General features: G+C 50.6%; 1 protein-coding gene across 2 annotated transcripts in view; it reads left to right on the top strand.

Annotated features, from left to right (window-relative positions):
- The first annotated feature begins 5,028 nt into the window (after nt 1-5,028).
- NCKIPSD (NCK interacting protein with SH3 domain) overlaps nt 5,029-23,371 on the top strand; it is a 54,242-nt gene continuing 35,899 nt past the window's right edge. The window contains exons 1-2 of one of the 2 annotated variants that reach the window (XM_064453793.1): nt 5,145-5,278; nt 6,587-6,644. Coding sequence is in view for 1 of the 2 variants with exons in the window: in XM_064453792.1 (XP_064309862.1) it covers nt 5,108-5,278 (171 nt within the window). In the remaining variant the exon portion in view is untranslated. Of the gene's footprint in view, nt 5,279-6,586; nt 6,645-23,371 lie in introns of both variants that reach the window. The other variant, XM_064453792.1, reaches the window with a different exon arrangement.

The following is a 23,371-nucleotide window of genomic DNA, read 5'->3' as shown; positions in this document are numbered from 1 at the left end:
GACAGTGTGGACAGGAAAGGGCGATGCTGGCAGGCAGCCTCACACAACGCAGGCTGATGTTCGCCATGCCGGGCTGCCAGCTCCAGATGGGGCCATGGGGTCTGTCATCTTTTATTTCTGGGATTTGCACCATAGCAATGTCCCCACTGGCTGAATGTGACAGGCTGTGCTGGCCCTGCAGGGTCTTTTCCATCTTTCCATTTTCCCCAGGGAAGTGGTTGACTCGGCCACATTGGACACTTTTAAGATTCGGCTAGACAAGGTGCTGGACCATCTTGTCTAGTCTGTGCTCTTCCTAGAGAGGTTGGACTAGATGATCCCTGAGGTCCCTTCCAACCTGGGATTCTGTGCTCTCTCTTTGAAAGGGGAGCATGGGAGCTCCTCCAGCCTGCAGGGCCAGGATCTGATGCTGCATCCCAGGCAGCCCCTTGCTTTGCAGCTCTTCCCCACCTGACACATGTGCAACAGGGAAAGGATGTGAGAAGGGTGATGTTGGGCAATGCAGCATTGGCTTAGTTAGAGGTATGAATCCAAGAGCTTGTCTCCTTTGCCCTTGCAGCAGGAAGGACAGTGCTGGGAGCCCAGGTCACAGTGCTGCACCTTGCGATGCACCCTATGATCTCGCTGCCAAGCGCTTCACCCCAGGTCTCCCCCTCTCTTCTTTCACCATGCAAATGCCTTCTGCCTGCACCCAGGTTTTGCACCACAGGCAAGGTGCTTGGCTGCTGAGCTGATGGCAGAAAAAGCGGTATTACCCTGAAACGGGAATTCCCACAACGTGGTGTTGCAGCCTGCAGAGCTGCCCCAGCAGGGGAGAGCTGGGTAGGTGCTGTCCTGTGGCTGCTGGCCATACCAGCAGGCAGAGCGTACGAGCTGGCAAGGGACTCGCCAGATCAGGATGTGAGTGGAGAGCTTAACGAAGAACAGGGCACCACTGCGCAAAGCTGAGGAGCTTGTTTTCCCAAACTGGAGCTGCAGCGCAGGCTGGGCTGTGTTGTTTGTCATGCAACCTGCAGCCTCAATCCTTCCCACAGCATCCCCAGGCCCCCCCACTGCCATCCCTCAACTCGCCTGACCTTCTGTCTTCTTCGTTTCCAGGAAACGCAGCTGTTGGCAGTGACTGGCTGCTCCTTCCTCCCGGCCAGGAGGGGCCTGGGCCCCCGCCAGCCCCGCTATGGGCTTTGTGCGATGGGTTGCGCAAGAAGCCCTGCAGAAGCCCCAGCCCTTCAAGCAGGCAGAGTGGAGCAGGTCCCAGAGCCAGCCACCACTGCCTGAACAGCTTCAGCTCCTTCATGCTTTGGGCTCTGCAGAGAAACAGCTGCTGGCAGAACAGCCCCTCGCTGGTGTTTTTGGGCTGAGCACAGAATGCCATGTCCCAGTGAGATGCAGCAGTGAGGTTTGCCCCTGCCCGGCAGAGCACCCGTCCCCACTGCTGGCAGGCAGCACTGCTTTTGGGGCTCCTCCCGTAAGGGAGCAGAAGTAGCTGTAGGGGTGAGATCCCCTGAAAGCGGTGCCAGTCTGTGCACTGCGCAGGCTGGATATGGGGCTGCATTCCCAGCCGCCAGCCACCCCAGCTTGCTCGGGGCCGTGTACATGGCGCGGGGTGCAGAGCTCCCCAAACCTGTCCCTGCCTCCTGTGTGTGTGCCCAGCTCCCTGTCTCGCTTGGGGGCAGAGACATGCATGCATCCTGACTGCCAGCCGCCATCGAACAGCCGACCAACCCTGTGCAGTGCCCAGCTGCAACATGTGCCACAGTACGGGTTGGCCTGGCTGTGGGTAAGTGAACACAGTGCAGTCCCAGGCCTCGTGTAGCTCACCCTCCTGCTCCCCGGCATGGCTACCTCTGGTCCATGGCAGCTTTGGCAGCTCTCCCACCTGCAAATCTCCTTCCTGAGAGGAGGTGGCCAGACCAGCTTCCAGCAGAGTCGCAGGAGCTGCTGGCAGCATCCCTGGAACAGGCAAGGGCACGTGGCACTGCCTGCAGAGGGGCTGGGGCTGTCCCACCCTGCCAGTTTTGTCCTGAGATTGGAAGAGCTAGGCAGGGCTGCCCCTCCTGCCTGTAATACTGGCAGGGCACTGTCCCCTCCCCAGGTGGCCCCGCTTCCCTTGGCAGGGTGGCTGGGGCCAAATGCTGGCAGGGGGGGTGTCTCAAGGTATCTGGGTGGTGGTGGGGGTCCCATACTACAGCCTTTTAATGAAGTTTTCCAGGAGGGAGAGCTGCCAGGACATCAGGAAATAGAGGTATGCCCAAGACACATCCCAGTGCCTCCCCATCCCACTCACAAACACCCCCAGTCCCTGTGGGGCACACTGGCATTGCTGTTCCCGGACCCATGGGCCCACAGCATCTCCCACCCCATATGACTTTTAGCCCAGAGAGGGCTGGCGAGAGTACAATAATATTTGTATACCTAAAAGTAGAACGATTGATCCCGCTGCTGTTTTGCAATGTGTTGACGACCAGGCGGTGAGAATTGTATAAGTGTACGTGGAGCTGGCAAGTTTGTGTTTCAATCATATGAGTGCTGTTGTGCAACACTTCCCCTCCATGGCCCCCGAGGAAAGTGGGTGCGTGGGGGCTGCTAGTGCTTCGGCAGAGGCTGCCCTGCACGTGCTGAGCCCTTCAGGTACTTATGGTGAGCCTTGTCCCCATGGCTCTGAGGGCAAGGGATGCAAGTGTTATTATCTGAGGTCTCAAGTTTGGCTTTAAAAGTGACCTGCAAATGATGCAGTGGGATCCTTGCTCATTGCTCCTCCCTGTCTAAGATGAATTGCCCCACACTTGAAATTTGGAGCCGATTCCTCAGCAGCAGGAATCTGTCCTGGCCTCCCAGTGCCCTCAGAGGCTCTTTGCCCCCAGTGCACTGTACCCGGCTGCAGGAGGGTTTGCACGAGCCCTTGCAGAGGAAATCCAGGCCCCTTCCTGGCTGCTGGCTGGCAGAGCTGGCATGTTGTGCTGAGCAGAGGGAGACGCCAGGGTGCTGCCACCGTGTGTGTGAGAGGTGGGTGCCTTCATCCCCCTCAGCTGCCTTTGCCTCCCAGCACAGCCTGTGCTGGTGACTTCATGGAAATAAAGCGCTGTTATCCCAGTGCAAACAGGAGCTGGGCTTGTGCCAGGGAGCGGCCAGGGCTCACTCACCTGGAGCGGGGATGTGCCTGAGAGTGGAGCCTGACACAGGGCAAACACTGCAGCCGAAACCAGAATGGGCTGTGGTGCCGCGGGCAGGGGATGGGCAGGCAGGGTGGATCCCAGCCCCACAGGGTCTGGGTAATACCAAGAGTAAAAACCCCACAAGTGGTAAGGTTTGCCCTCCTGAAGTGTTGCTTCCCAGCTGCCCACTCCTTGTCCACCATCAGACCATGCCCCCACCAAGCATATGGAAAGGACCATGACCAGGAATGAAGGCCAGACCCCGTAAGGCTCCCTGAAGGATTCAGCCCGGCTGCATCGCACAGTTCCCATTCAGAGCCCCCTGTCACCTTTTCAACCTGAATGTGCCCAGTTTCAGCTCACCGCAGCAATTCCCAGTATGCTGCTGGCAGCAGGGGGGCCTAGGCAGCCACTCACTCCTTGTCCATCCTCCATCCTCACGGCTGTAACCAGGCTCAGCCAGAATTACCTCAGCCAGCAGTACTGGGAAAACTGGGTTGTGGTGGGGCTGTGCTGAGAGCAGGCAGGGGATCGTGGGAGCTGCAAGCCTGGCTTTTATTGTATAACCACTGCCTGGTTTTGATTGTTGGTGTTTTCTGGATGAATTCATCTCCCCTGTTGCTAGAATATGGGGGGGGGGAGGTGTGGGTGTGGGGGTGTGTGGGGGGATGTGTCTGTGGGCTGATTCCACCTCTGCATCCCTTCATCCCCACATCTCAGCGGGATGCAGGGGAGGGCAAGGGCAGAGCAGGGCATCTCTGTGGTGGACTTGGCTGCAAGAACATGTGCACCAGTCCTGCTGGGATGTCATAACGCGAGCCCTCCTGTCTTGCTGCCATCAGCCCTGTGCTGGGCTCTCGATGCTGGCTTTGCCAGGTGGAAAATTCCTCCTGTCCTTAGGGCAGCACAGAGAAAGCCCTGGCTAGGGAAGAGGGAGGGCTGCAGGGCTGCCACCCACCTCCCCAGGGTAGCAGGAGGGGCTTGGACCCCCGGCAAGGGCAGCGGGGGCCTGGTGAGAGCTGCTCATGTCTTGCGGGGGGAGCAGGGTCCTTGGGCTGCTCGGGGTGGTGGTCCAGAGAGTTGTTCTCCTGGAATGGGGCAACAAGTCATAGAGGTGCACAGGACCGGGGGCAGCTGTGTCCCCTCCGAGGGCCCCTGGCCCGACAGGCAGCGCACTCGCATCCCCCTGGCCACGCGCCAGGTCACCGTGTCCGCCACGGGGCACGGTTTGGGGCCAGGCCCCTGCTCTGGCTGCGCCCTATTTCCAGGCTGGGGGTCGGGGGCACGGCCGCTCTCCGCAGGGCGAAGGGACCGCCCCCGGGGACCTCCCCGTGGGTGAAGCCCCCCTGTGTGCCAGGAGCAGAGCTTGGGTGGGGGCTCGCCGGCCCGCGGGGACTTCGGGGATTTAATGGCACCGACTGCTGAGGCGTGGGATCCCCAGAGGAGGGGCCTTCTGGGGCGCACCCGGCTGGGTGCGGCGGGGACGGAGGAGGGAGGGGAGGGGGAGCGATGCGCTTGTGGCAAGGGAGGACGTTCGGCCTGGAGGGGGGCGGTCGGACGGGCCGGTGCAACGGACGGGCGGGCGGGAGGTGGGAGCCGCCCCGGCAGCGGCCCAGGCAGAGCCGTGACGGAGCACGGACACGGGGACACCGACGGACCTGGCCGGGGCGGGCGGGTCTGGCCTGTGTCGGGCCCCGGCGGCGCCTCCGCTGCGCGAACCGCTGCTGCCCCCTGCCGCGCGGCGCTCGCGCTCCCGCTCTCGGGCGGCGCGGCGGGGCGGGCGGGGCGCACTGAGCGAGGCGGGGCAGGGGGCGGGGCCGCCGCGCCGCTAGGGGGCGGTGCTGTGCTGGGCGGGTCTCTGCGGGGGCGTGGCGCGGCCGTGACGTCCTGGGGCGGGTCGGTGCCGGGCCGGGCCGAGCCGGGCCGCGGCGGTTGGGGGTGCCGGTACCGCCGCCATGTACCGGGCCCTGTACAGCTTCCGCTCGGCCGAGCCCAACTCGCTGCCCTTCGCCGCCGGGGAGACGTTCCTGCTGCTGGAGCGCAGCAACCAGCACTGGTGGCTCGTCACCCGCGCTGGCTCCGGCGAGACGGGCTACGCGCCGGCCTCCTACCTTCAGCGGCTGCAGGTGGGCCGGGCCGGGCGGGCCGCGGGGCCTAGCGCCGTCGGGGAGCGGGCCGTCCGGGTCGGCGGCTCTGCCGGCCCTCGGGTGCGCCGCCGGGGCGGGGGCTGCAGGCAGCGGTGAGGCAGCGGGGCTTTCCTGCTGGAGACCGGCTCCGACCCGGGTTTGTGCTGGGGTGGGCGGCGGAGCAGCAGCTGGGCAGTCCGGAGCTGCCGCGGCTGCTCGCCGTCCCCTCTCTGGCGCTCCTGGGAGCTGCTGGCCTAGGCTGGGAGGAGCGGGGTGCGGTGTCTTGCAGAGGTGGGTGCCCACCGCCGTGGGCTTCGGCACACAGGAGCCTTTTGGGGCTCCGTATTCCTGCCGGGGGAGAGCACTGAGAGTTCAAAGGGAAGCCGGAGACATCTTCTGTGGATGTCGGGTCTGGAGAGTGAGGTCTGGGGAGAGCCAGCCCTGTGGGTCAGGGGCAAAATGAAAGCTCAGCAGTTTCATGTGGAGGAGATGGTCTAGGTAAGGGTCCCCTGGGCACTGACTTGCAGGTTAGGAATTGAAGGGCTGGGTGTGCTGCCACAGAATTGTGACAGCAAGACAGAAAAACATGTAAGTGATGCCCTGGAGAGATGGTGAGGGGCATCCTCCTCTCAGGAGTGTACGTGATGACTTGATAACCCTGGTGTCTGCCAACTAGGAGCCCCAGTTGGGGTAAGTAAGGAGCACTCATGGGGCTGTCTCTGTGCTAGCTGCTCAGCTGCAGGGGAGTCTACTTGTGCAGCACCCTGACACCACAAGGGCAGTGAGGGGGTGATCGTCATCTGCCTGCTACCAACACACCATGACACTAGTAGCAGACCTGTACTGTCCTGGGGGCCAGTAGAAGACATGGCAGCTGCCTGTGTCTGTGATGACAGTAATTACAGCTGAGTCAGCGATACTGGTAGTTACGGAAAGTCCAAGTGGGCTGCTGTGGCCCTAGCGGGGGTCAGAGGAGGAAGGGTACCCTTCGGGTACCACAGCTTCAGGTAGGAGCCCTGTGCCCATGCAGGTGTCATGGGAGAGAGGTTGCTTATGGCTTGTACAGTGCAGGGGGCTGTTGAGCGGAGGTTTCTGAGGGACAATATGGCTTCTGAAATTAAAATAGGCCTTTCAAATAAGGTTAATTCATGGGGTTTTTACACTTCTGGGCCTCGGGATAGCTGTGGGAATCACATGCTGAAAACTCTTTGTATCAGTGAATGGGTAACTGCACACAAATGCACGTGAATGTTACAAATGGGCCTTTTAACGTCTGGCTGAAAATGGTGACAAACTCCTTTATTTCAGTGTGCTGCTGACACTCCTTCAGATGCCATTGAATTTCTGATTAGCAGTAACTCAGCATGTAAGTAAGCGTGGGTGTGTGCTTTGCAGAACACTTCAGTGAGATGAGTGTTACCTGGGGAGCCTGTATGTGTGTTAGGGCAACGCCAGGTCTCTCTGCCGGCTGCTTGGTTTGGGAGCTGGCCTCCCTGTGAGGCTGGGGCATTTCTGCAGTCCAGCAGAATGGCCAGACAGGAGGGGACATTTTGTGTAACAATAAGCCCTTAAGCTAGTTATAGAGCAAAGACCTTATTAAACTACTAGATTTTAAAACCCCATGGTGGTATAGCTCCAGGCTGCTGCTCATGAGTTTTTTTCTCTGCAGCCCCCTGCTTCATTTGCTTGTGTGGCATGACGTCTTCTCACTGCCGTGGGTGTGGGGGCCTTCTCCCAGGCTGCTTTCTGGAGCAGCCTTCCTGCATCTCTCAACCTCGTTCATACCAGTTTCAAAATCTTCCAGGAAAAGCATTTCTTTGCTGACTTTACATTCATTTTTCAGACTATATTTTGCTACAGCCTTAAGAAAGCTTGCAGCCTGCCAGGCTGACTCCTGACAGTCTATTAGAAATGCACTAATATTAAAGCAGTATTGCTGGTGACTTTGTGAGCACTCTCATCTGGTTCAGATATAACTTTCCCAAATACCCTTAGACTGGGTAGCAGGAAACAGAAGAGCCTTCCCTGCATCTGCTCCTTTTTTTTTTTTGCCATTAAGTTTCCAGCACCGGAACTTGCCTGATGATGCATGAGGCAGCAGGATATAATTTGCTGCTCTGCAGTTGCAGTAGTGCTCTGTGCCTGTGACTGACTTTCTGCTGTTGCATCCTGCCAGATCCAAAGAGCTGATTTGAAGTCACAACCTGCTTTTATTCATGGGAGAAGGCATCTGCTCACTGAAGGCTTGCTTGAGACTGTTTGCTGAATGTCTGGGATGAGGGTGCAAACAATTTGTCACCCAGTTTCGATTTAATAAGGGCACTGAGACTAATTAGTGACAGTGATTTAGGAGACAATTCATGCTGCCCCAATCACAACAGGGAGAAAAACACATCTAATGATTAGTGTTAGTGTGCTTAGCAGGGAGAGAGAGTAGCCAACAGGAGTCACCATTGTAAAAGTAAGCCTTGGCTTGGTTAGCAGTGCAGTCAGGTTCCAGGTGAGCAATAGGTTGCACAACAGTTGCAGCCAACAGCAAGAAATCTCCCAAAAGCTGCCCGCAGCAGGCTGCTGAGAGGATGCTCGTAGGAGATGCTCGGGCTGCTGTTGCTGCTGCTGTCCGCTATTAGGAACATTACCTTTCTTCTGAGCTCCTCTTGATTTTAACCTTTTTTTTTGCTCACCTTTCATAGATGCAGGAAATTCATGCCTTGGCTTCTCTAGTCAAAAAAATAATTCCCATTTATTATTTAAAGCTTATTCTTTGCTGATGTCTTTTCATCACAAATGCGGCAGAATTTTGTATTGAAATCCTTGTGGCTCAGTGTTGCTATTAAAAGAGGTTAGCTGTAGGGAGGGGAAAAAAAAACCCCAACCAACAAATCCTTCTTAGAAACACATAATGCCTCTAAGAAGCAAGTTAGGGCTAAGCCAGGGCACCAGAAGGTTCAGATGATGTGAAGTTAATTTGGGCCAGTGAGAAATGCCCAACTTCAGCTGATATTCCTGCTGATTTTACTCTTCTGTACTTCCCTTTTAGCTCTGTTGTGGGTGATTAAGAGTCATTTCAAGTCAAGTGCCGTTCAGGGGATAGATAGTGAAGCCAGCAGTGAGAGGGAAGGATTGGGCCACGTGCTCCTGAACTGGGGGCAGCTTGTGAACTGCAAGCAGAGCGAGCTGCTTGCCGAATGGCCAGCCTTGCACACAGCTGAACCCTGGCTCTGCACGCCCATGGTGGAGGTCTTGAGTGGTGATGCTGGCAGGCATGGCGGTAGTGAGCAAGGCCGTAACGAACTTGGGGGCTGACAGGTGCTGCTGCTGCTGAGACAAGTGGAAATGTGTGCCCAGTGCTGTGCCGGCTGGTAACAGTATGTAGGATAATTGCCTCCAGCTATTGACAGTGCAAGAGACAACTGCTAATATCTAATGCCAAGCAAATACTGCTGCAGCAAAGCTGTCAGCATTAGTGCTGTGGCTTCTGATTGAATGGGAAGGTGCCCGTCATCACAAGGTTGGTCTTTTGTCTCCAGCTGTGTGCTCTGATGCTTAAGGGATGTATGAGTGGCAGAAAAATGTGGAGGTTAAGTTGGAGCTTAGGGTGTCCTCTGGAGTCAGTCACTGCAGAAGGCAGGCTTTTCAAAGCTTTATATGGAGCTGTAAAAGGTTCAATTTAGAAAGCATCCTTAGGAGCAGGAGGCTTGCTCAGTGTGAGGAAGGGACAAATGCTGAGTCTAGCAAATAATAAGGGTCCTTCCTTTGGATTAAATAGCTTGTATGTTGCTATCGTTATGAGGGTATGTGTAATTTTGTAACAGGAGTCTGGAGTTATTCCAGGTTTGGCTGGAGGCTTCATGCTGTACCACAGCAGCACAAGGAGTGCAAAGTGAACTGCTGTGCTTGAGGATGCCAAACTACGGGTGACACTTGGCCTGCGAGGAAGACTTATTTGCTCTGCTCCCGGTGGGGCAGGGAGCAGGGCAGTGGCTGGCCCCAGTGGTCTGCTGCTGGCTGTGGGACCCTTGTACAGGAGCACCAGGCACCATGATTGGTCTTGGCTTGTCTCTTGTCTGTGTTGACCCAGGCTGTATTCCACATCAAGTTTAATATTACACACCAAGGAGGGGAATGGCAGCCATAAAATGCTGGATTGGTAAATATCAGGGGTGCAAAAATAAGTGCTAAGTTGCAGGGGGATGCTTATGCTGGCTGCTGCAAATCAGCTGCTCAGCTGTAATAAGCTGTTAGGAAATAGCTTTGAAATGACTATTAATAGCCTTTTCAAAATTAATTAACTTTTTTTTTAATAACTGAAAAATTGTTTGCGATGTGGGTTTAAATTCTCTGGTCAACTGAGGCCTTTTCTGGTTGGTCACACTTTCATGTGTCTCTGGAGGAGCAAGAAGGGGACTGTCTGGGTGTGAAGGTGCTTATGCTGATGGCCAAGAAGCTTTGGACTGTCTGGTGAGAAAATGGACCCAGCTGAGAGTATAACAAGCATTTTGAGGATGCCTTAGATTGCTATTTACTGTATCTTTTTCTACAAGAATAAACAGGCATGTGGTAAAAATAAGAGACTACTTTGTGCAGCCTAGCAACAACGTCAAATTCTCCTGCTTCACCTCCCAAGCCACAAAGAGAAGAGAGGTTTCTGCAAAGGAGTAATTTTGAAACCCCTTCGTCCTGGTTTGTTTTGTAGCATCGACACGGGTTCAAGATTGGAGTGTGTTGTGCAGAGTGGGGTAGCGTAGGAGTGCAGATGGGGGCATGCCAGGGCTCAAAGCATGGGTCTAATAGCTGTGGCTGTTCCTTGAGCCTGAGCCCACATCCGATACCCGCCGCCACTGTCTAGCCTTTCCCCATGCTGCCTCTGCTCCTTGGCCCTGCTCTCAATTAAGTTCACTGGCTTGCTGGAAAACTCTTTGCTTCTAATCTGGTTTCTTTTCTGCCAGAATAGCAAATGTGTTGGTTCAGTGACAGAGCAGCACGTGCTGAGGCTGGTGCCAGTGTAGGACTGCTGGGGAAGCAGCGAGCAAGCTGTTGTAGCTCAGGTACTGACAAACCTTCCACGCTAGTGTGGAGACGATGATGGTTGTGGAGCATGAAGTTGGTTGTATGGTGTCAATCAAATGATCAGGTGTTCTGATAGCAAATCCCCAGTTGCTGGAAACTGAACTTTGGCGATTATGCTTTGCTGTAAGAGTTTCTCCCTCCATCAAGTCCAGCTTTAAACTCTGTTGTCCTGACCCCTGGCAGAGTTCCTCTTGTTGCTCCCAAACAGAAGGTGACAGTGGTGCAGGCTGTCGTACAGACCATGTCCTGTGCTAGAGCCTGCATAGTTATATGCTATCTGCAGATTTGACGGTGCTTACAATGGGTGTAAGAGCTTAATCACAATACTCGCACAGATCCTGAACAAGCACTTTGTCCAAAAATAAAACTTTTCTTTTTAGTCTATAAGCAGCTGTTAGCACTTTGCAGCTGAGGTTGCGTTTCTTGACACATGCAAGAAACTGAAAGAATGAAGCATTTTTCATTGCGTTCTTGCAATAAGAGATGCTATCATGTCAGAGCTGCTAATGCTTTGTGATGAAGTTTTTAGTCTTGAGACTAAATTACACATACAGGGGAATTATGACCATTTCTAATTACTGTGGCTAAAGACTTGACATTTTAGCCAGAAGTTCTGCAGTCTTTCACAGTTCAGAATGATTAAAGTAGAAATATGCTAATGATCTTTAGCCTCTGTTTTTGCTTGGCTATGAAGTCATGTTCTTCTCACTTTTACTCTGATTAAAAATAATTAGGCTTTTTGATATCAGATAAAATTTGCTTTTGTGACCTGGTCGCCCATGTATGAGCATTGTTGGCAGTCTGTGCCTATTGCTCCTGCAGCTGTGTAATGGCTGAGCGTGGGTGGGGTGGCACTGGTGTGTGCTTGGGTGGTCCCAGTGGATTTGCTTTGGGCTGGAAGTGTTAAGCCAGTTTGAGGGTTGAACAACATAAAGGCTGTTTTGGTCAGAAGTGAGCAAGCAGTAGGGAGATGTCTGAGAGCCCATGACCACTCTTGAGTGATGTGGCTGTGGCTGTGGCTCTGTTTGCCTTGGAGGAAGGGCAAGGTGAGGGAGCAGACTGGAAAGAACAACTGTGCTACTTTCTTCTATGGCTTTGGAGAGGCACTTGCCTGGAGATGATAGACACAGTCTGGTTTCTAGCTTCCTTGTGGGGTTGCAGTGTCTGCAAGGTCGTTTGCGCCCCTGTACCTGGTGCTTGTCTGGCTGTGAGCATTTCACTGTGTTACACAGTGCTGTTGTCCTGCATTTTACCAATCAAATTTGTGACACTTGGGCTGCCTGCTGTATGGGTTTTGAATGCTCTTCATCAGGAGAAGGTGGCTAGACTTCCTTACCTGGCTTACATCTGGAAGATGATCAACTTCTCACTTCAAAGGGAAGAACTGCCAGTTTTGGACTAGGAGCATTCATTCAATATGGATAGCGAGGTGCTGACCGTGGAGGACAGCAAAGGCAGACACCTTTCCTCTTGCCCCATTTGCCAGAAGTGTAGTAGTGACTGAATTGTGAATATTTATTGAGCAACGTACTTCCATAATTGACGTAAGGGAATTCTGTTCAAATCTGCCACCAGCTATGGGACCCCATGCAAGCGGCTTTCTTCGCTGGACCTTGCTCCCCTGCCTGTAAGTGGGGATATGGTCAAGAGGCCACATAAGAGGGTTGTGGCTCAGCTGACTTTCTCATTAATGTTGAAATTTAGTGGATGCAAACTTAAGCTGATCAACACTGCTGTCAGCCCATGGGAAAGTTGTTGATGACCACTCAGCAGTGGTATGTACTACACAACAGGTCTGCTGAAAGGTGTCCCACCTTCAGCCACTGTTGTCTTGTGATGCTTCAGAAGATCAGTCTTATGCTGTCTTCACCTTGAGCAGGGCACCAACAGCTCAGCCTCGGCTGCTCTTTCTGAGCCAACGGGGATTGGCAGATGTCTTTGAGCATGAAGTTTGAATGTGTCTGGGCTTGCTGAGTTGCACCTGCTCTGTGCTTGTGTTTGCGCATCTCATCTCATGATCCCACTCTTTTGTTTCCTTCCAGGATTTCCAGCATTCCATCAGATGAACTCTTAGTGGGGGGGGGGGGGGAGGGGGAAGCCAGCAGGGGAGATTTGTATTGAAACCAATAAACCAGAAGGTTCATAGAAATTTTTTTTTGTTATTGTTGCTCTGTGTGAAGTACAGAGGGAGCAATACACTGAAGAGCAGAGAGAAGGAATTTGAATTGCTTGTCCTTGGAGAAAAATGTGCTGGTGTTAGTGATGATGGGAAAATTACGTAAAGGACTCTGCTTGCAAGAAAAGAGTAACCTCTGTGCTTTGAGCAGGCTGTACACTGGGAAAGGCTTTGGCAAAACCAGACTATATTATGGTCACTGGCTGACCTGAGAAGACCCTTGCAAGTTCTGGGGCTTATTAATGCCTGTAGGGAAAGCCAAATCCCATATTGTAAAATGGTTATTTACATCCATCAGTGGCTGAAACATGGAAAACAGTTGAACCTGTCTGTTGAGGTCATTGTTAGGAGAGTTCTGATTCTGGAACAGAGGCAGCCTCCTCTTATTCTTCCCTTAATTGTATAGCCCAGATGTACATAAAAACAGAATTTTTAAGAGCATCCCAGCTTCACTCCTTCATGAAGGCTTTAAACTTTGTCATTCCCAGCCAGGATTATGTATTCAGCATATGAGCTGTCAGTCTGGGCACTGGCAAAAGGATCAATTCCAAGAGGGGTTTATAAGGATGGAAGTGCAAGCGGTCTTAGTGTGCAACTATAGCACTAGATAGTCTGCAAGAAAATTAGACTTCACAGATGCTGACATCCTTGATGGTCAATGCTATAACCAAAATTTTACAAACCACGGTATTAATAGAGCTCTGTGTGCAGAGATGTTTAAATTAAAATGCACGTGCATTGCATTTGTTCCAGAGAGAAAACCTTAAATTGAGACTTTCTGTTACTGCCATGGCCAAGAAGTTGGTTCAATTTATTTTACTGAAGAGGCACATTTGTATGTGGATTTGCAAGGGCTGTGAGGGTTGGAAGTGTCTGCTGTTGGCCTGGGAGATCAGCCCTGGTTCACAGGGTCTCGCAGACCTGCCCGGGTTTTTCAGATCTGATCTCTTTCTAATGATGTGCTGCCTGGTGCCTTGCCGAGGAGGATGGGACAGAGCTGCCTGTGCTGCTCACTGCCTGCACTAGCCGGTGTTTGGTGATGAGTAAACGTGGTGGAGACTGCTGCAGTGCCACTGGGGAGGGATGCTGGTCGGACGGGTCTGGTGATATGCTGCTACTCAGGCTTTGCTGTGGCTGCCTTTACTGAGGCTATGTGTGCAGACTGTTGTGTTGATGGTCACTAGCCTCTGACAGGGAAGGAGGTACCATTTCCAGGACTGGCCTGGTGCATGGACATGACAAAGCTGTGTCACAAGGCCCAGGAGAAATAATTGACCTTGCTGCTGGGGCCACTTCTGAGTGCTCCTGCTAATGGGGCACAAGAACCAGTTTGGTCCCTGCGCTCTGGCAGAGAGCTGGCCCTATGGGAGGACCCCAGTTGGTGCTTTCTCTGTGAGCTGGCATCTGGAGCTGCAAAATCCTTGTTGTATTTAGAGGAAAAGTTATAATTTGAAATGATAGTCTGTTTAGGTCCACTGGAAATTGTTTTTGTGGACCCTGACCACCCTTGTTGCCTCTGGTCTTGAGTTGCAGTGGGAATTGTGGTGGGTCCTGGTCCTGCTTCTGGAGGAGCATCACTTTGCTTTCCCAGCCAAATAAAGTTTTGACCTTTACTTGTCAGGCCTAATTTGTCTTGATTTTTATCACATGCCAAAACCTTTGATTTTTAAAAAAAGCTTCAAAACTTTTTTTGAGAAGTGGAACAGAGGACATGATCCATGACTGCATCTGTTTCTCTCCACTCCCCTTCACCCCCATCCCCAGTGCCACAGTTGACACTAACAGAGAAATAGAGTTGTACCAAAGACGACCCACCGCAGCAGGAGAGGAGCATTAGCTTCATTCCAGCTCTTCTGTGTTCATGCCCTGTGGTGCAGAGCTGACTTGGCAGAGCTGTTTGCTTCCCTTGCAAGGGGACAAAGTACTGACACTTGTTTTCTTTTAACAAAGCTTAAGCAAGAAGAAGTAAAATTTTGGTAGTGTGGGCTTTTTAGAATTAGGTGGTGTCGTTTGGGAAGTTCACGGGTTTGTTTTTCCTTATTATTTGTTGCCTCTTGAAGTTGTTAGAAGTTGTCACTCCCTTCCTCCTTGGAAGCTGCTTACTTAATGACAGAGTTGTGAAGCTGGTGTCCTTCCTCCCGTCCGTCTGGTACAGCCGAAGGGGCAGTGTCACCCAGTTGTGAGCACAGTGAGCCCATTCTTCCAGCTTATACTGCCTTTCATGCTGGCGAGATGTGGTTTTGAATAGGTGTCTATATGTGCTGTCCTCCTGATGGGTCCCATCTACACTGCTTCGTCCCCATTTTCTGCTCAGACTGCCGAGGCTGGACTGTGTGTGAAGGTGGTCTGCAAGACAGTGTTTTTGTGCCTGTGATCTGACATGCTAGCAGAGGCTGATATTTTAGTTTGTTCAGCTACTCAAGAGGTTCAATTAAAAAAAAAAACAAAACAACCTGTTGGACTATGCATGCTAGATAATTCCAGGCTGTGGATTGCTTCTTGCTAAATCATTGGTTCGAGGTTCAGATGAGACCTCTTCTAAGTAATAGCTATTAATTATTTCCTTTTTTTCTAGTACAAGTGGGGACAGTACCTTGTAGTATGGAAAACTGAGGGCAGGCCCCAGCTCCAAACCTTCTTGTATATTGAATAAAAACAAAGGGATGAGGGAGAAGGTGAGGCAAGAGCTGCAAAAATAGACACTTGCCCACAAGGAGGAGGGGAGCACCTGGAAGTGGGGATGATGTCTTGATGAAAAGGTCTTGAATTCTCATCCATGGGGTTTGTGCATGGGGTGATACATCCACAGCTGCTAATGTGGTCGGTTTATTTCCCACTGTTCTTGCCACCTCCTCCAGCTCTGCTGCCCTTGAGGTCCTCTGCCTGTCCGGCCAGCGACAGCTCAGCCTCTGAGTTGCATCCTCCTTCTTTGGAGGTGGAAAGAAAGCCTTGATGGACCGTGCAGGTGGCTTTCATCCACTTGCATGTGGAATATGGAAATGGTGGTGGACAGGTTGTCAGGGTAGAGGGCTCTCTGTCAGTTGAGTTCAGTGCAGTGTCTGTGTGCTGCAATGGTTGTACGGAGAACCATGGCAGCTCCTGTAAAAACCAGATGGCTGCCTAAAGAAATCAAGTTGAAGCTCCCCATCAAGCAGACAAATCCAAACCTCCATGGCCTCTCAGTCTGATGTGGTGACAATTCCTTTTTGGGTAAACCCGGTGAATTGTGTAGTTCTCCAGGCTGCTTGAAGATACCCTTTTTTCCTCTCTTCCTGAGGAAAGGATATGTGTTTGCAGGGGGATGTAGGGGGAACCATGGTTTGAACATCAAGTGTGCTGTGTCCAGGTCATAAATCACACCTGAATGACATGCCAGAAGGCAGGTCTGTGGTCCCTTTCCCTCTGTTCCCAGGCTTGGCTGTCTGTGAGGAGTATGTGGGAAGAAACTCAAGTGTCAGGGAAGCCCATGTTTTTCAGCATGTAAAAAGAATAATTGTGTGAAAATCCAGTACCTCAAGTAAGAATGATGATCACAAAAATTCGTTACCTACTTAATGCAGAAGCTTAGGGATTTTCCTGAGCCTGGCTGAATCAAAGCGTGTGTAGCTGAAGACTTCTTCCATTTGACACAAAAAAACAATGTCCCTTGAAGTGCTGGCCTCTAAGTAATGATGTTTTTGTCCACCTTGGAGTCACCTTTTTTGACTTAAACTGAAAAATGGGTTTCCTTTAATTTGTTTTTTCATTAGCTTGATGACAAGGGATAGCAGCAGCATTGCAATAATTGTGTGGTTATTATCAAGGGGCCTATACACTGTAATTCTTTACATCACTGATGGAAAGAAACCCCTTCAGCATCCAGTTTTGGGAAGCATCATCTTGTCTGTGGTCTCAGGCTCCCATAGAAGCATTGCCCAGTGATATGGTCCGGCATCTGAGACTCCTACGTGCATGAATACATGTGAACTGGCTGTATTCTTGAGCTGCCATTCAGAAGCTCAAGATCTCAAAAGGATATCAAGCTCTGGTCACTTTAAAAGCTTTTAAATGCTATTAATACACTATTAATGGCTGAGCAAAGAAGTTCTCCCAACAAGACCACTATTGGCAATGTTTGATCTCGTGTGACTCTTCAGATGTGGAGGACCACCCAAACCTCTCATAGCTGGGCTGTAGGGAGTTATGAGTGGTGAAGGGTGATCAGCCTTGACCTGGAGAAGTTTAAAGGGGGGTGAAAGCGGAGGGGAGAGACAGCACACACACAGGTTGTGCAAACCACACAGCTTGAGAGTTACTGCAGCCCCTTGCTTGCTGTCAGGCAGCTTCCACCACCTTCTCTGCCTTGTGGTGGCCTTGTGCACTGGAGGGACTACCTGCTGGGTTGAGTGGAGGTGATTTGAGTCCTGGTAGTCTCCTTTCCTGCGGGATTTGTCCCACTGGGCTAGGAAGATTTCCTGAAATACAGCAAATTAGCTCTTGCTGATGCTGCTAAGCAAGGTGGATGCTGACACAGGTGAATGTGGCATGTGAAGAGTGGAGGCAAGAAATCAATACAGTAATAAGGCATGAGAGCTGGGTGAAAGTTTTGTACGTGAAAAGTGAACAGTCCAACAAATGTAGGTTTTGTTTGCTGCCTTGGGAAGTGAGGAAAATGGGATTATGGCTGTTCTGCTGCCTGTAGCACAATGTCCTAAGAGGACATTCCCCTCCTGTTCCCATTTCTTTGTTTTCTGGGGAGCCTGTGCCACTTGAAGCTGTGAAAGGAGATGGGTTTATAACTTGCAGCTAGAGCAATAGGCTATTTTTCCCCTGCAGATATTGTGGGACACTAATGAATTACTTTTCTTCATGACTCACCTCTTACTTCCTTATAGGTGAAATGTCAGCAAATCCAGTTCAACCCTTAATCTTTTTTTAAGGTAAAAAAGCCCAGTAGACAAACCCCAGAATTTGTTCTTGAACTGAATCTGGAGATAACAGCAAGTTAGCCTCATTCCTCTGATAAACGTAGCTAAACTTGCAGTTCTCAAGGTACTTTTTAGGTCAATGGAAACTGGCAGTCTGTGTAAGTTTTGCAGCAGAAAAACTCCATGTGCTGTCCCCTCCCACCTTCTGCCAGTCAAAAAGCAACTCAGGAGGCTGCAGGGTCTTTAGTTCACTTTTTTTAACTTGTGCTGTCTTTACGATCATGCATGTAACAGTTGTAGTTGTATGATACTGCTATAGATGTCAGTGGTATCTTAGTTTATTTTGGGGCATGAGTTAGCATTAGTGTTATCATTGTCCCAATAAAGCTTGATTGCATTGGCTCCCTGGATTTGGCGAGTGTCTGGGTGCTGATTGCTTCAGCAGAAACATCCACTTTACCAGGAATAAATGTGCTTGCAGGAACAGCTCTGGGCTAACAAGCACATTGGCATACTTTGGTATTTTGTCTATGGCCAATTAGCATGATCTACCTCTTGACAGCGCAGTCTGTGTGGAGTATTTCAGCCCCTCTGATACCCTTGCTGCCCTGCACCTGCACCCTTGACAGTCTTTAAATTACTTTGCTATAATTAGCCGGCACACAATGAATAGCATCCCTGGTTTGATAGCGCTGCTCTGAATATGTTGAAATATATAGCTACCAAAATCCATGGTAGTGGAGTGAGGGAGATGCCTTACCTCTTTCAGAAGGAGGTGTTCCTTCTTGCCTTAGCTTTACAGTGCCCTACCTGAAAGCAAATGACCATTGGAGGGTTATCTTTTACTGGGAGCCCAGCTGTCATACTTCTTGTTTAAACTGCTTAAAGAAGAGTATTTTGTACCCAGGTTAAAGTCATGAAGGCTGCTGGCAGCTGGGGGGTCTGGGTGTGCTCTTCTACCTAAGTAGAAGACTTGTTTGGGATTCCCATTTTGGAAAGTACCTGCTCAGCACAGGGGAGCTGTGTTTCCGCTGCAGTAGTGGGAGCTGGTTATAGCTGGAGCTATACAGCCTGAAAATGTTGGGGAGGAGCTGGTTGGATATCCTGGGCTTTCCTAGTACTAGTATTTCAAATAGCTGTGCCTGTGACCTGGGGGGCTGTGGACAGAAGAGAAATTGCTGATGAAATCTGTATTACGGGAACATTATATAGATCTGAAGGGTGGTGTCAAGAGGATGGGACTGGAATCTTTTCAGTGGTGCCCAACAACAGGACAAGGGGCAACGGGCACAGGTTGGAACACAGGAAGTTCCACCTCAATATGAGGAAAAACTTCTTTACTGTGAGGGTGACAGAGCAGTGGAACAGGCTGCCCAGAGAGGTTGTGGAGTCCCTTCCCTGTAAACATTCAAAACCCGCCTGGACACATTCCTGTGTCCCCACTCTAGGAGTACCTGCTCAAGCAGGGGGATTGGACAAGGTGATCTCCAGAGGTCCCTTCTAACCCCTACTGTTCTGTGAAATGAGGGGGTTTTTTTGGTGCCTACTTTGGAGAAACTTTAAGTGTGCTTGCTCTCTTGGGTCCCTGGCCTGAAACACCATTAGCAGGAGAAGTCCTCAAGGATATCAGTCTGCCTGAAGTACTTGGGAATTGTGTGAAGGGATGGTGGTAAATGGACTGTTTAAGTGATCCCCTCACCTTGGAAGCAGCTTTGCTCTGTGGGAATGTGGAGCTGCTCTCTTTGAGCAGAGGGATGACATAAACCCAGCTTTTCTGGTTGCTGTTACTCTGCAATTGCTTGGAGCAATTCTACTCCTGGTAACAAATACTCAAGGTTTTTCCATATGGTGGTTTGGGGGTCATTTTATTCCAGAGTAGGTCGCAGGTATGATCTGATCACATCACTGTGGTAAGCTGCGTTTCAGGTAGGATGTGCAAGTAACTTGAAAAAGATAAATGCTCATTACAGAGGAAAGCACTGGGTGTTCTGTATGAGTTAGTGTGGTTTCTGATCCTGCCCTGCTGGCTTTCTTTTTATTTTGGGGTGTGCAGGGGGAGTTTCATCCCTTTATGGCAGAAGAGGCAGTGTTTACTCCACATGAAGAGTCCAGGACACAGGAAAATTATTTTCTAGCCAGATTGTTAACTGATCCTGCAGCAAGCAAGCTGCCTTTGATCCTTCCCACTGGAATAATCTTTATTTGGGGAGAACTTTCCAAGGCCTGACTCAGGTTTGCTCATGGTAATGCAAGGCAGGTTTTTATCTTTGCAGTGACAGCTTTGTAGGAAGGAGCACCGGCTGTGTCGGGCCTGGCAGCTCTGATCCTGGTGCTGCTAAAAAGATCCTGGGGATTTGTGTCTGGTTTACAATTTTGTGCAACTTACATCTGTCTAGGAATAAAACTAGCTGATGACTTTCCTGTGTTTGTCCGTGAGGATGTAAGCTCTTTTCCCTCATTAGTGACTTTAATAAAAGTACATATGGCTGTTCATACAGTGGATACCAGAAAGTTGTACTTGTACTCTGCGTGGCAGACTCAAATCGTTCATGCCCAAACCCACAGGTTCTGCACTCCCTTGAATGGTGAGCTGCCCACTCTCCTTGCCCCTTCTCCTTCATGCCTGGCCTGAGTTCCTGGGTTGTATGCCTGCGCCAACTGCCAGGACTGCTTTCCCGTGTTTACTGGGGCTGAGACAGTGGGTTGATTTTTCTTTTCCAGTCTCCCCTTTCCTGTTAAGTCAATAAGAGACACTTTACAATTTGTCTGTCATTTTGGGTAATTATGCCCAAAGAGGATCATAGTTTAGTTTGCTGCCTTCTGTCCCTTGCCAGAAGGTTGGTCACAGGAGAGGGAGGATTTTGGAAAAAAAAGCTGATAAATCATAAATTCCCTTGCAAGATGAATCATGAGTTATTACCTTTCTCAAACACGTAACTGCGTGCTGTTAAATAGGTGCCAGTCTGTGGCATGCAGGAGGAAAGTCCTTCTCAGTTAACAGGTATGTACCTGTTCTTGCACAGATCTTCAGCCTACATCCATGTCTGTGCCAGTTCAAAACAAAGATGGGCTGAGACTAGCAGCTTGTAGGCTGCGCAGTGCTCTGGGAAGTTAGAAATTAGTTGTATTTTTGATCATATTTAATATAGGCGCTTTCTTATGCACCTGTGCTAATTGCATGCAAGGGATCCAGGAGCTGTAGTGAATCTCAGTGAGCAAAGGGCATCTGTAGCGGGTTTTTTGGCTACCAAAATGAAGACTGCAAAGACTGGCATGACCCCTTCTGTTGGGCTCTTTTTTTTTAACTTTTAATGCTAATATGTCAAAAGTCCTAGAATAACTGCTAGCACTTCACTGCAGCGTCTTTCCTTCCACCTTGATATATCCTGGTTTATAATCCTGAGCTTTCATCAAAGTAGAGGCTATCTGCAGTTGTTTTTCAGTGTAGATTGTAGCTCTAATATGTGTGTGTATAACATATATATACATGTATAGAAGTAGAAACATAAGTTTCCCCTACACAGATGCAATGTTGATCGTGTCTGATATTGAATTGGCTTGACAATTCTGTGCCAAAAGGATGCTAAACAGGTAGCCCTAAAGAGACTATGATGTCTGGTGGCTGCTCACCTGGGGTGGGCTGAGACAGAGAAGTCCCCTGAAGCACTGAGAGCAGTAAGAATTAAGGCAGCAGAGAATGGCAAGATATACAAGTATGTGTTGACTGCTTTATTTTAAAAACTTCTGTCTCTGCTTTTATCCTCTTAGCGTGTGTTGGCTTAAGAGATGTGTTCTGGTTACTGGAGGGCGCAGAATTGCAAGGGGAAGGAATTGGTGGCCGATTCTGATTATCGTGGCCTGTAAACAGGGTCTGAGCATGGCTGGAGAGACCCAAGGAAGAAACATTCCCACCTTGGGAAGTACAAGTGTGCAGTGCTGGGTTACATGTGTTTCATTGTTCCACAGCGTGTCTCTCCCCCCTCTGTCTGGCTCTGAAGCTGCCTGCTCCCAGGAGAGAAATCGGTTGAAGTTTGGTTGCTGTGCATCCCTCTGCTACCTTCAGGGGTTTGTTTATTCCAAATGCCCCCTGTGCCTGTCCCTAGACTGTCCCTAGACTTTTGCCAGGAGCTCTACCTTTTGCTTCAGCATGATTTGCACAACTTAAGCCCTCTCCCTGGCTATTCTTTCTCTCCATTTCTCATTTGTGCGGGCTGTCCGCTCGAGTGGCTGCTGTCAGTGCACAGCAGAAGACGACCGATCTGTTAGAAACCCACTATAGTGTATCAGCAGGAATTCCAGATCTGTTTCTGGGCTGCCTCTTTGTCAGGAGAGCTCAGCCATGTCTTTGTTTGCTTGCTAGCGAGTCAGATGTTGCAGGTTTGTTTGGAGCTTTTATCATCTTATTTGCTTGGTAACCAGGACAGTTGCCCATTGTTTCACTTGCATTTTTAAGTGCCACAAGGCATAATATCTTCATGCCAACAAGAATAAATTAATGCATATCTCTTAGCCAACAGCCTGGGGACTAAAAATTTCTAATTGGGGCTGTAAAAAGGGGAAAAGAAAGGAGCTGAATTTCCCATAGCAATGCAAAAACTAAAATTCAGCCCATTTGTTTGAGCTGTGTGGTTCGGAATGGGGTACCCATATCTGGTACATCACTCTGCTGTGGACGAAGGCTAGTTGATTTTTGTAAATTGCTGCAGCAATCATTTATATCTGGAAGGAATACAGTGTGCAGACAGTCTGGCAGTGACTGGGGACAAATGGCATGTGACCTAAGAGGTGGCGTTTGTCTCTGATTTGAGTTAACAAAGAACCAGCCTGTGCCTGTGTACACCAGCGGGATAAATATCGTAATTTCAGCAGTGGTCCGTGTCAGTGCAGCTGTGTGAAGACTGAGCTGTCACTGGAGACAAAACTTTGTCTGTCCTTTGTTGTCAAGTTGTGAGAGCTGGAGCAATGACATGAGGGTGAAAATCAGCAGCCATGCCTGGAAACCCCTATGGCTGCAAAAGCAGCTGCTGGAATGAGGGCACTGATTCCTGCACATGCAGAAGAGCAAACGCCCTTGATCACTAAAAACTGGGGAGGCAGGAGGAAAAAAATACCATGTTTTCTTGGATCAGCCCCCTGCGGAGGTAAAGAAAAGCCTCCCATACGTTAATGGGCCACTTTCATAAATGTGGGAGTCTTGAACACGCAGGGTGGCTCAGCCTGTCTGTTCTGATTCAGCTGTCAGCCTGTTTGTCTAGAAAATGCTTTTCTGAAAGGTATGATTATTCTAGACTGTTGAGCAAGTTCTTCTGTGTGAGTGCATTTAAACAACACCAGCGGTATGTGTGGAAGGACTTGACATGGAGAGGGAGCGGGGTGACATTTTTGATAGCCCCAGCAGAGCAGGAGAGCAGGCTGTGCTGCCTGTGCAGCCAGGACACTGGTAGTGTTTTCTGAAATGTTTGGGTCTCATCAGCCCAACCGTGGGGAAGCAGAGGTGTGCAATGTGTCCTGGGCACGTGTGCCGTCTTTGGGGAGACTGCTCTTAGGGCAGTGAAGATGAGAGCAATGTGATCTGCGGGGGTAAATGCATTCCTGCCTGTGCACAGCTGTGCTTTGTGTTGGCCGCACTTAGGTACCTATGAGACATCCTGGAAAGATGCTTCTTAAAAGCCTACCTTTGGCCCTGGGAAAGGCTTCCTTCCCTGCCTGCCTCGGGAGGGGGGACATATAGAGCACCCCAGGGCAGTGCTGAGGTCTGGCTCTGTCCCTCATCCTCTGTGGGGAGCCCCCTCCTGCAGATGGGGGCAGGAGGAAATTGGCAGTGAGCTCTGGGAAACCCTTTGTTTGCTTGTGGTGTTAGCAAGGAGAGAGGAAGTAATGATTTATTGATGCTTCTGTGATTCTCCTACACTGGGCTATGAAGGAAGAGATTCTGCTGGC

The sequence above is a fragment of the Phalacrocorax carbo genome, chromosome 6 (genome assembly GCF_963921805.1).
Source record: "Phalacrocorax carbo chromosome 6, bPhaCar2.1, whole genome shotgun sequence".
Taxonomy (NCBI): Eukaryota; Metazoa; Chordata; class Aves; order Suliformes; family Phalacrocoracidae; genus Phalacrocorax; species Phalacrocorax carbo.
Note: the sequence above shows the minus strand (reverse complement) of the source record. Positions and strands in the feature narration are given on the sequence as shown.